The sequence below is a fragment of the Corylus avellana genome, chromosome ca5 (genome assembly GCF_901000735.1).
Source record: "Corylus avellana chromosome ca5, CavTom2PMs-1.0".
In the NCBI taxonomy this organism is placed as follows: domain Eukaryota; kingdom Viridiplantae; phylum Streptophyta; class Magnoliopsida; order Fagales; family Betulaceae; genus Corylus; species Corylus avellana.
Genome location: NC_081545.1, coordinates 10,322,893 through 10,336,094, shown reverse-complemented (window position 1 = coordinate 10,336,094; position 13,202 = coordinate 10,322,893). Strand labels below are relative to the sequence as shown.

At 34.6% G+C, this 13,202-nt stretch overlaps 1 protein-coding gene across 1 annotated transcript; it reads left to right on the top strand.

Moving 5' to 3' along the window:
* The first annotated feature begins 609 nt into the window (after positions 1-609).
* LOC132181745 (wax ester synthase/diacylglycerol acyltransferase 11-like) lies at positions 610-7,655 on the top strand. Its single transcript, XM_059594983.1, has 7 exons — positions 610-792; positions 1,109-1,681; positions 3,111-3,461; positions 3,878-4,015; positions 4,899-5,036; positions 6,290-6,367; positions 7,494-7,655. Exons 1-7 carry the CDS (start codon positions 610-612, stop codon positions 7,653-7,655), a joined length of 1,623 nt encoding a protein of 540 aa, XP_059450966.1.
* Positions 7,656-13,202: the final 5,547 nt, after the last annotated feature.

The following is a 13,202-nucleotide window of genomic DNA, read 5'->3' as shown; positions in this document are numbered from 1 at the left end:
TTGAGTGGCTCGTTGGCCACATTTGAGATGCTCGGGGGTGACCGCCTCATTGGCTAGGGGTGGCTTGTAGGCCATCAAAAGTTGGGGATTGTTATTAGCTTCTGAATTTTTTATTATATTCCTTATAATACCTGATCCATTGATGGAGTTTTTTTTTAAAATATTTTTCCTTTGTTTTAAACTTGTCAGGCATACAATTAGTTGGGGATTGTTATTAGGTTTTGAAGTACAACTAATTAGATATTATCCAGTTCATTTGAACTAAAAAAAATCCCGTTCCATGTCCAACGGCTGGTTGGGAGACAAAAATTTCAAGGTGAGACATTTTTGTGGGAATATATTTTTGTACCAAAAAACCATAAACAACGGGCTTGACACATTACATCAAATAATTGAAGTGAAACCCTACTTGATATATGGTATTCAGACTCATGACTTGTATTCACAACGTTTATCACATTGGCTGCTATATTACATTCAATCTGCATTTAATGTGGTGGGTGGAAATTAATTCTTGGCTTTAAATAGGTGAGGGTCTCTCCACTTGGACTCCCACAACTTAGAAGTTTACCTATTTTTGTAATTCAAGCTTTGAAAACACAAACCATTATGGAGAACTTCAGGGAAGGATTGGAGCCAGTGAGTCCCTATGGACACTACTTCAACAGCTCTGAACTATATGTATCTATTATTGGTGTTTTTGAATATGAGATACCCATCAACCTCGTCCATGCCATGTCATGGCTCGAGAATGTTTTCCTCCCCATCCATCCACGCTTCTCCTCAATCATGGTGCCCTCACTCTCTGTTATTACTATCTTCATCTCAATCATTATTTTTTACCATGTAAAATTTCTTAGAAACTGAGTTGTATGAATTCTCCAAACCCAGTCTTTAAAAGTGTCATTTGTTGCTTTAGTATGTGAGAAGCACATGTTATTAAAAAATGATAGAAATATTCAGAGGCCTGTGTCCCATACAATCTAATTTGTAGAAAATTTATATAGTTTAGAGACTATGTTAAAGAAATTTATGTCCTATTTTTTTTTAAAAAAATATTTTAGCTAGTTATGACAACTTTTCTAAGTAGTGAGGATTCTGTATGCAGGTTACAAATGAAAAGGGTGAGAAAAAATGGAAAATGGTTGAAGTGAAGCTTGAAGATCATGTTAACGTCCCTATTATCCCAACTGGCTTGTCACCCACAGCATACGATGAACATCTTGACGACTGCATTTCAAATATTGGAATGGAGAAGTTCCCACAAAATAAACCGATGTGGGAAGTTCATATATTTAACCATCCAACAAGCAATGCAGCTGCCACTCTCATAATCAAGGTCCACCATGCGCTTGGCGATGGCTACTCAGTCATGAGTGCACTTCTTTCTTGTGTGCAAAGGGCTGACAATCCTTCACTTCCGCTCACATTGCCTTCACGCCGGAGCACAGAAGCACAAAGTGGAAACAAAAGTGCTTGGGCGAGAGTGACTCAACTCTTTTCCTTGGCCTTGAACACTGCATCAGATTTTGGATGGAGCTTTTTGAAGAGCACTTTGGTTGAAGATGATCTAACGCCGATAAGGTCTGGGGCTGAAGGAGCCGGGTTTTTGCCACTCACGTTATCAAGCATGACATTCTCTCTTGATCGTATCAAACACATTAAGACCAAGCTTGGAGTGGTGAGAATATCAAACTATTGCTAATTAATGATTTGACTTTCATAATTATCATAATTAGTTTATCGGATATAGTTTTCAAACGTTGCTTCCGTCATACACTTCCGTTTCAATTAAATTTTTCACATGTTAGGCGATCGAGTCTAAGCTCACGCATGAATAGAGTGTTAGAATATTAATTTAAAGGGGAGTACTGCTAGGGAGTCAAACAAATGAACCTAGAAAAATTTTAAAATTGACGTAGCAGACTGTGAATGGCAGACAAGGGAGAGAGAATTGCATTTTTTTTTTTAATTTAAAAATCTTTGCCACGTCTTTTTGAAAATTTTTCTGGATTCATTTGTTTGGCATCCTAACACTCTTCTAATTTAAATAGTAAAGTCAACCCTTTTATATCAACTTAAACTTTTTAGATAATAAATGATTTAGGATTAGTAAGCAAAAGAAAGCAAATCTCATGATTAATTATGTACTTTTAGTAACTTCTAACTTATACATTTCTCGAAGGCTATGATAATTAGAACCATTTGCTTATCTTAGAGTATTCACAATGAAGTTGTCAATTTTTTATGCAAAATGACTCTTCAAAAGTCACTTTATCTGTATATTTTTTTTGTTTATCTAGTTTAGTTAATGAATTTTTAAAGGTCTCCTACATCCGATTAGCTATATTTTTATCTGTATCATTTAAATATATATTTTTTTTACTCTTTATTAATTATATCTTTATTTCTTTTTTAAAATTCGTATTTCATTCTTTATTTTTTCAATGGTAATTCATTTAACATAATAATTTTCAACGATTATTATTTTTCAAATAATCATTTTTGTAACTATAATATTTTTGAAACCGTTGTATTTTATAATAATTATATTTTTCAAATGTCGTATTTCCTAAAGTTAAGTATGAAAACCATATTCTCATAGTAATGTCAATCATATTTATGAAATATACTTTTATTAAAAATTGTGACAGAATATTCTCATAATGATCCCTTGTAAAGTGAGAAAAGTTATGGGAAAAAGAAAAAACAGGTGAGAGAAACAATAAAAAATAAAATGTCTCTCTTGAAAAGTGGTGTTATATGTAGCATTTTTTTTTTTAACTAATCCAATGGAGGGGTTTTTACAAATCTGATTAGCCATTTTAAATAAAAATACCATTTGACTCATCCATTGTGAATGATAATTCACAATTATTAAATAAAAATACACTAATTAATTCAATCAAAATTAGGAAACCATATTAAAGTCACAAAAAGAAAATCATGGGGTTGGGCAAGTTGGAAAAGGTCCTAGTCTCAAGATTCGAATTTATAGTTTGTGCATCTAACAGTTGTCTGCTGGCTAAAGTGCAATAGACATAACAATAGTTCATAATTAACTTTTATTAATAAATTGTTTCATTTGAATTTTATTTTCCAAAGTGCAGACGGTGAATGATATAATTGTTGGGATAATCTTCTATGGCACCCGGTTATGCATGCAAGAGATAAGCCATAAATCAAGCAATTCAAATTCTACAGCATTGGTGTTGCTCAACACTAGGAAAGTTAGGAACTATAAATCAATCAAGGAGATGGTGGGAGACTCAGAGGCACCATGGGGGAACCGAATTGCCTTCTTGCATGTACCAATACCAAAGTTTAATGATCCTAAATCCTCAAACCCACTTGAGTATGTGTTGGAAGCACAAAAGATAATCAAGAAGAGGAGAACCTCATTAGGTGTTTATTTCACTGATAGGCTTTTGGACATTGTGAAGAAACTTAAAGGCCCAGAGGTACATGTGTGATCTTATTCATCTTCAACAATATTTCTGTGTTTATAAAATTATGCAACTTTTAACACCCATTTATCACACACAATATGTTTTTGTTTATATGCACATAGTAGGTTGTATCGGAGCTTATTGTTGCACAACCCTTCCCCCATTCCTTGTTTGTAATCTCAGAAAAAAAAAATTCAAAAATTGTAGACCAAATAGCTGGGTTTATTAATTTTAGGCAAGTTGTGATATGTTAAAGCAATGTGAAATTTCGAAAACAGGTTCTTCAAAAAAATTGCTAAGCAACATTATAGTACATAATCAAATTTTTGTCTCCTAAATAAATAGAAAAGGTGAAAATTGGAATGATTTTTATATTTGAATTGCCATATCATAAATTTCTCATAATTTGGGAATGTTGGGTACTGCAGGCAGCTGCTAGATATGTCCATGGGACATTGAGGAACTCCAGTATGACGATCTCAAACATGATTGGGCCAATGGAACAAGTGACTATGGCTAATCATCCGCTTAAAGGCTTTTATTTTATGACACCTGGTTTAGCTCAAGTAATATATAATACTCATACATCGCAGTTAGTCCTTTTATTTTGTGATAATTTGTTACTTTTAATATGAAAAAAATCAACATTAATTAGTGTGTGACCACCTTCTCATAGATAGGGATGAATAATTTGTCGCAAATTTTTATCTAAAAGTCACTTATTTGAATTATTATCCAATAAAGAGGGTATTTGATTTAATTTGTACTTTTCTCATTAGTCATTAACATGGCTTTAGTTTAGCATATCTCCTATACTTTTTAAACCGTTTAGTTTGAATTTTAAGTTTTTCATGTAAAAGAGAGAAAATAAAATTAAATTTGAACTATTGGTCAAAAATACTCTTCTGTAAATTTTTTACAGCGCCTGAGCTAAACATGTAATGGGATAAATTGTTATGTTCTAAGATAACCTAAATCTTAAATTCTAGAGGAACTTAAACCTTTTAAATTTTGAGAGAAACAAAACATTTTGCAAACACTAGATTTGAGATTAATTTTGCTTTATTTTATTAATCTTTCCCTCATTTTTGTGGAAATATTACAATGACATAGAATTGGAGATAAACTCCTAAAATTCTTTGGAGATACCTTCTAGTTGGTGTAAACACCTTATTGGCATCTAGACTCTTATGACCATTGAACTTTGCACTGCAGTGTTAGAGACTCAAACTCTTAAGTGAAATAGATAACTATCAACATGTCATATCCCATATAAAATTACCATTCACCATTCAGCTTCCTTTTCTTTTTTTTTTTTTTTTGGTTAGTTGCCATTTTTGATGACTACTTGTAGGACTCATTGCTTTTAATTAGATTCATAATAATTTATGGCCCATTGTAACAAGTTTTTGTTCTTTTTCTTTTTCTTTTTCAATTATGGGTTTGCAGAATCTTACTATAACAATAGTAAGTTACATGGGAAATCTGAGGGTTACTGCTGGGATTGAAAAAGGACTCTTAGATCCCCTAAAGTTCAAGTCATGCGTGGAAAATGCCTTTCAGATGATGCTCAAAGCCGCAGATGAGGTTCCTACACACAAAAAGTTTTAATTTGAAGGCCACCATTTATATATATATATATGCACATCTTAGTTTGGTTTTAATAATTATCATGACAAACGTAAGTGTTTGTCTCTTGAATTGTTATTTGGCATGTATTATGAACACTTCCAATAATCTTACGAATTGGGAAGAGTGACTAGCAACTACTTACAAAAATATTGTTGTCGTTCTACTAGTTTTTTTTTTTTTTTGGATAACGGGGAACTCTTCCAAGGAGATCAGGCCACTTCGTGTACTTCCCCACCACTAATAGCACCTTCAAAAGTAAAAATTCGAGGCCTACGGTCAATTTATGCTCAAATATAGATTTATGAACTCTTGGAATGAGACAACTTTAGGCTTAGTATAAGCTATTCTTCTAATTTCTGAGTGAGTGCAAGGATTATTGCCGTTTAAACACGCGTAAACCATGCCGAACAATCGTTGGATCATTGTTATTTGTTAAAGTACTATCAAAGTTTGTTAGACCATTGTCGTTAGATGTAATGCCCCGAAAAACCACCAATTTTCAAAGGTTAATAATTTTCTCAAAGCATTTTCATAAAACATATTCTTCAAAGGTTTTATAGCCCAATAACCTAAACCCCTTGGAAGTGGCCCCAAATCTCTTGAGATTTTCCAAAAACAATACCAAAAGTTTTATCAAATAATGCAACTTTTAACACCCATTTATCACACACAATATGTTTCGTTTATATGTACAGATCGAGTAGGTTGTATCGGAGCTTATTGTTGCACAAACCTTCCCCCGTTCCCTGTTTGTAATCTCAAAAAAAAAAAAAAAAGGTTTAGAGAATTGTAGACCAAATAGCTGGGTTTATTAATTTTAGGCAAGTTGTGATATGCTACCAGAGCATCTGAAGTAACAAATTAACACAAAATAAACGGACTAATTGCATTGTATGAGTATTATTTATTACTTGAGCTAAACCAGGTGTCATAAAATAAAAGCCTTTAAGTTGATGATTAAAAAAAAAACCTTTAGAAAATTGTAGACCAAATAGCTGGGTTGATTAATTTTAGGCAAGTTGTGATATGCTAAAGCTATGTGAAATTTCGAAAACAGGTTCTTCAAAAAAATTGCTAAGCAACATAATAGTACATAATCAAATTTTTGTCTCCTAAATAAATAAAAAAAGGTGAAATTTAGAATGAATTTTATTTTTGAATTGCCATATTAGAAATTTCTCATAATTTGGGCATGTTGGGTACTACAGGCAGCTGCTAGATATGTTCATGGGACATTGAGAAACTCCAGTATGACGATCTCAAACATGATTGGGCCAATGGAACAAGTGTCTATGGCTAATCATCTGCTTAAAGGATTTTATTTTATGACACATGGTTTAGCTCAAGCAATATATAATACTCATATAATGCAATTAGTCCTTTTATTTTGTGTCCTTTAGTTTTGTGATAATTTGTTACTTCTGATATAAAAAAAAAAAAAATCAACATTAATTAGTGTGTGACCACCTTCTCATAGATAGGGATGAATAATTTGTGGCAAATTTTTATCTGAAAGTCACTTATTTGAATTATTATCCAATAAAGAGGGGATTTGATTTAATTTGTACTTTTCTCAGTAGTCATTAATATGGCTTTAGTTTAGCATATCTCCTATAATTTTTAAACGGTTTAGTTTGAATTTTGAGTTTTTCATGTAAAAGAGAAAATAAAATTAAATCTGAACCATTGGTCAAAAATACTACTCTTTTGTAAATTTTTTTATAGCTCCTGAGCTAAACACGTAACCGGATAAATTGTTAGATTCTAATAGAACTGAGATCATAAATTCTAAAGGAATTTAAACCTTTTAGATTTTGAGAGAAACAAAACATTTTACAAACACTAGCTTTGAGATTAATTTTGTGTTATTTTATTGATCATTCCTTCATTTATTTGGAAATATTACAATGACATAGAATTGGAGATAAACTCCTAAAATTCTTTGGAGATACCTCCTAGTTGGCGTAAACACCTTATTGACATCTAGACTCTTATGACAATTGGACTTTGCACTGTAGTGTTACAGACTCAAACTCTTAACTGAAATGGATAACTATCAACATGCCATATCCCATATAACATTACCATTCGGCTTCCTTTTTTTGTTTTTTGTTATTTGTTATTTTTTTTTTTTAAGGCCAATTTTGTCAATCATAACACGTATTGAAGGGTTAGCTTTATTATTAGTGTTACACTTACTTAAATCTTTGGTGTTAAACTTTTTTTTTTGGTGTTCTTTGGTGTTAAATTTTGTTATTTATGTGCAAAAATTCTAGAGTGTTTTTTTGTTGTTGCCATTTTTGATGACTACTTGAAGGATTCATTGGTTTTAATTAGATTCATAATAATTTATGGCCCATTGTAACAAGTTTTTGTTTTTTTTCTTTTTCGTTTTCAATTATGGGTTTGCAGAATCTTACTATAACAATAGTAAGTTACATGGTAAATTTGAGGGTTACTGCTGGGATTGAAAAAGGACTCTTAGATCCCCAAAAGTTCAAGTCATGCGCGGAAAACGCCTTTCAGATGATGCTCAAAGCCGCAGATGAGGTTCCTGCACACAAAAAGTTTTAATTCGAAGGCCACCCTTCACCCTTTATATAAATATATATGGAAAAATATAAAAAAAACCCCCAAAACTATTATCCGTTTCCATTTTAGTTTCTTAATGTTTAAAAAGTGATAAAGTAACCCCCCAAACTATATTGTTTTGAGGGGAATATATATATATATATATATATATATATATATATGTGTGTGTGTGTGTGTGTGTGTGTGTGTGTGTGTGGTTAGGGTTGGCCGGCGAGCCACCCCCAGGCCGGCCACCCCATGGGCCATGGGGGTAGTTGGGCGGCCACCCCACAGGCCCATAGGCCATAAGGGTGGACAGCGAGCCATCCCTAACCACATATTTTTATTTTTTTTTATTTTTTATTATTATTTTTTTCTCAAAACCATGTAGTTTTTTGGGGGGCATTTTTTTAATTGACTTTTTTTTTAGAAGGGCATTTTAGTAACTTAACCTCAAAAAATGATGTAGTTTTGAATTTTTCATCATATTTAACGGTAATGACTAAACGAGTGGCCAAAATGCAACTGTTTGGTAGTTTGAGGGATTTTTTTTTATATTTTTTCCATATATATATTGTAGTTTGGTTTTAATAATTATAATGACAAACCTAAGTGTTTGTCTCTTGAATTGTTATTTGACAAGCCCAAAAATCTTATGAATTGGGAACAGTGACTAGCGACTACAAACAAAAATATTGTTGTCGTTTTTTTTTTTTTTTTTTTTTTTAATGGGGAACTCTTCCAAGGAGATCGGGCCACTTCTTGTACTTCCCTACCACTAACAGCACCTGCCAAAGTAGAAATTCGAGGCCCACGTGTTGGGAATAGGATTGCAAATCAGATATTTACGTAGCGGAATGAATCAAATTCCCATGCCAAAATCCTTAAGGGCGTAGCAGAATGAAGAACATGTGAAAAACAGTTGTTATTTTAAATTAAATTTCAAGAACGAAGAACACTTATTTAGATATCAACGACCATTCTTGGCTTTGGACAAAAATTCTTTTTGGTTCTCCAAGAACATGTTCTTTCTCGTTCAAGAACACGAACAACAAGTTCTTTTTTTTTTCCATGAACACGAAGAACAAGTACTTATTTCTTCAAGAACACAATAGATCTTAGGGATATAATGACCTCAAGATCTTCTCACAAATGATTGATAATAACCAAGAGAGTGTGGGCTCTTACTTGGCTCTTCAAATCTTAAATTTTTTTTCTTCGTGAGTTAACATAAAGAACTATTAGAATTTTTAGAGAGTTTCTCAAAAATATGTATCAAGATAACTTGATTTATTGATTTGAGAGCCCTATGCTCCTCTCTAATTATATGAATAGGTAAGGAGAGAATTTTCAGATTTTAGCAATGTGGGACAACTTGTAAAAGAAGACTCTTAGTCATATTACGAGTAGCATGGACAACTAGGGTTTAAACCCTAGCTTCCATGATTGGCTGTGTGGTCTAAGGAGAACTCTCTTTGGGTCTTACGGTTTCTTGTTGTGGGAATTGGGCTTGGGTTTTACCCTAGGTCTTTTTTCCTTGTCTCCAATACATATGCCTAGTGAATATTCCCTCACCTTATATGTTCTACTTATGCTCATTAGGCCTCTAGGTTTTATCCCAAGCCTAATTGCACTAAATCTCTCTAGCCCATGTTTTAAATAAATAAAAAAACTTAGCCTAATAAATAAGAAAGCCTTATGTTCGTAATCATGTCACCTTAAAAATTAAAATCCATTTTTAGGAGAGCAAGTTTTTTTGTAGCCAGCCCTAGAGAGAGAAGCTCTGACCTCTCTATACTTTTCCTTTCCAGTGAGTTACCTTAGGGAGGAGGGATGGCTTTCTGTCCTTCCTTCAACCCCTCCTTCTCCCATCCCTCTTCCCTCCCCCCTCCCCCTTCTTTCGCTTTTTATGCACTTGCTTTATGTTTTTCTTTGTTTTTTCTTTTTTGGCCCTATCATTAGCCTCAGCAGCAGCCACGCCACCCCCTCCACCTTGTTCACTCGCCACCTCATATGATCGTCGTATTTTTCCTTTGCTCTAGTGGCATTGGGGGTTTTTAGATTCGGTTGAACCGGTCTGCTCTAAGCTAGATCTACTCCTTTCGGGGCTTGCCAAGCCAACGATGCGACTCTTCCCTGCCTTCTCCAGTCTCTCCACCACATGTTGCTGCCCTCCTCCTCGCAACTGCCACCATGCTCCAAAGCGTGGCCTACACACATGATCTTTGATCAATTTGCTTGTCATTGATGGAGATGATGCCATGAACATTTTGAGAAATTAGACATATGGGTCCAATTTGTAAAAGATCAAAAACAGAGTTTCAAACTGAGTAGACATGAGACACTTAGAAAAAATGAATATCGTCGTTTTGAAACTTGTGGTATAAAAGAAATGCCTTTGACAGATTGACAACCAAAAGACTTACTAAGGAATCATTTCACATGAAAGAAATCAAACCAACAATGTTCACAGAGAATCCATTAGTCAAAAGAACCATCTTGCTATTTCTCAAAAAGAAAAACAACACAATGATAAACAAAGAGAAGGAATGCTGTCTTAACACAAGGAACACATCATTAGAGATTTCTTCAAAGAGAACCGACAAGTGACAACAGAACAAACTCAGAGATGCAATCAATGCAACTCACAATATATGGGCTAGAACACATAATATCAAAATAAGTAAAGAGAACTATCCATGTAACCCCAACCCATCCTAGATAGGACCCTAATATGACCTCTTTTGCAACAAGAATAATAGATGGGAACTTTCCTTTGGAAGGGAGTTTCCCTCATAGGAGCATGAGAGCGTTATTCATAGAACCCTCTCATTTCCAAAAAATTTGGAAACATGTTGGTATTTCTACCCTTACCCTTGTCATTTTTCTCAAGTCGACTTATCCCAACATGTGAAGCAAGAACAAAATTTATCAAATTTTTGGAAGCTACCACACTTCTTGAAGTAGAGGCATTTTGATCATATCCAATTCTATGTTTATATCCGAAGGACTTTTGCATGCTCAGAATGGCATTCAACTCTGTTGAAGGGGATTCATTGTGAGGGTTCTCTTTCTGGGCATCTTCCAAGCTCCTAATCCCATCGATTTTGCTCACCAAATACTGATTTTCATCCTTCAAACTTGCACAAGTTTTGTTAGCATCAAACAATTTAGTCAACAAGGAATTTTTTCTACCTTTAGAGATTTTCAGTCTTGTAGGCCGATTCCAACAGATTTTGAAGAGATATGCTTTCTTCTTCAGCTGCAGCTAGTTGCATCAGGAGCTCCTTACACTTCCTCCTACCATCTGTGCAATTTCTGACAAGAGAGTCATGGAATACAAAATGACTCCTGCTCTTCACTGAACCTTCATCTGAGTTCTCTTCATAAGACTCACCATCTATCCCTGCTAATGGAGAATCACTAGAACCTTGAATAGTTGTTGGAAATGCCATGTAGACAACTTTCTTCCATTTTTGGTCATCTGAGTCATGTGACTCTGATTCATCACTCAAAGATGGATTCATGGCGTTTTCTTGAGCATTCTTTAGGTATTTCTGAAAATTTCTAGTTAGCATAGCTATTGGCTTCGAGTTAGATGACTCATCATCATTTGATTCTTCATTAGCCACTTCATTTTCCTTCTTGGTGGTTTTTAATGATATTCTCTTAGCTTTAGGAGATAATCTCATGCTCTCATAAGCTAAGAGAGAACCCACCAATTCATCAACATCCAATAATTCCACATCTTTGCTTTCCTCAACAATAGTTATTTTAGGATCAAAATGAGAAGGTAGTGACCGAAGAATTTTTTTTCAATCACTTTAACTTCAGAAATTTTCTCACCAAGTCCCCACATGGAGTTCACAATTTCACTCAAATTTGTGCAGAATTCACCGAATGTTTCATCTTCCTTTATGCTCACAGTCTCAAATCGAGATGTCAAAATTTGAAGTTTGGCCTTCCTCACTCCTTATGATCCTTCATGGGTCTTCTCTGGAATATCCCATGCCTCTTTTGAGGTCTCACAAAAAGTAATCTGTTGAAACTCACCTGACGATATGCAGTTGAAAATGCAACTTAATCCCCGATTATTTTAGTTGCTCTTCATCGTATCTTCCTTACTCCATTTGTCAAAATCACCATCTAGTTTATCAAATCCTTTTCAAGTGTGAGCCATATATTGTCATTAAGCCCTTTCAATTAGGCTTTCATATGAACCTTTCGATGATCATAATCATTGCCATTGAAAATGGGAGGAGCATTGGTAAAAGAAGTATTTGGTTCCATAACAAAGAGGTCAACGAACACAGTCAAGAGGTGAGTCTAAACCGAGCGAACCCGCTTTGATACCAATTGAAAGATTTACTAGGATCGTGCCCTACCTCTAATTGCCAAATAATCAGAATAACAAGCTAAACAATTATCAAATTGAAACAAACACAATGGAATATAAACAATATCGCAAACACAACACAAGATTTGTTTACGAAGTGAAAAACCCTTTGATCACCTCAAAGGTAAAATTCACTCCGGGGCAGCCAAACTAGGAAAATCACTATATGAAGACTCAGAGTAATAGACTAGACGATAGTCACAACCTTGAGAACTTCTAGACTTAGTAAGAACAATAGGCTTCCCAGCTTGTCTCCATCATGACTAGCTTCACGTAGTGCATTTCCTCGCCGACTCTTTGGTGGACTTCCTTCTTCAAGTTCACCATACCTACAATCTTCTTGTCATCAAAATGAATCAAGGCAACATGCCAACAATCACTAGCAAAGGACCGCCCAAGGCTATATCACGTTATCTCTTGAATCAATCTCCCGAGACTCAGCACCCGTAGAGAAAAATTGAGACTTCTATCAACAAAAAACCAGAGAAAAATATTGCCCAAAAAGTCTGTAGAAAACAGAGCAGCAAAATCCTTAAATATGAAGACATTTTCATCGTCACTTCTTTACGGAACACTTTCTCTTTATGGCGTGAAGGCCAGATTCGTAGATCTGAAACAACCCACGTCCTAACGAGAATGCAGTCTCGTTGTCACGTGAAGAACAAATGTCTCATCTCCGTCACTTGTCTCATCTTAACGCAGCCTCTAATGAGAAAATAGTAGCCTCAACATTGGTCCCGTTACATGTCTCGTTCTGATGAGATTCATGACGAGAAAACAGTAGCATCAGCTATAGCCTCATTACATGTATCGTTCTAAGGAGGTTCATGACGAGAAAACAGTAGCTTCAGCTTCACTCCCATCACATCCTCATTCTGACCCCACTTCTGACAAGAAAACACTAACTCCATGTTACATGTTCCGTCTTGACGCAGCTCTTGAAGAGAAAACAGTAACTCCTTGTTACAAGTCTTGTCCTGACGGCACTTCTGACGGAAAACCAGTAACTCCCCATTACATATCTTGTTCTGACGAGAAAACCGTGACTTCTTCAATCAGCCTCTAAGAGCCTAAAATCTATTTCTCAAATTTTTAAACACACAAAGAAGGACAACAACAACAAGGATATTACAAGAAAAGTCATTGAATTAGGC

Bases quoted from the DNA above. Each gene is read 5' to 3' on its own strand.
- LOC132181745 (XM_059594983.1), top strand. From the start codon at position 610: ATGGAGAACTTCAGGGAAGGATTGGAGCCAGTGAGTCCCTATGGACAC. The intron at 793-1,108 runs GTGCCCTCACTC...TTCTGTATGCAG, and splicing joins CACGCTTCTCCTCAATCATG to GTTACAAATGAAAAGGGTGA. The intron at 6,368-7,493 runs GTGTCTATGGCT...ATGGGTTTGCAG, and splicing joins TGATTGGGCCAATGGAACAA to AATCTTACTATAACAATAGT.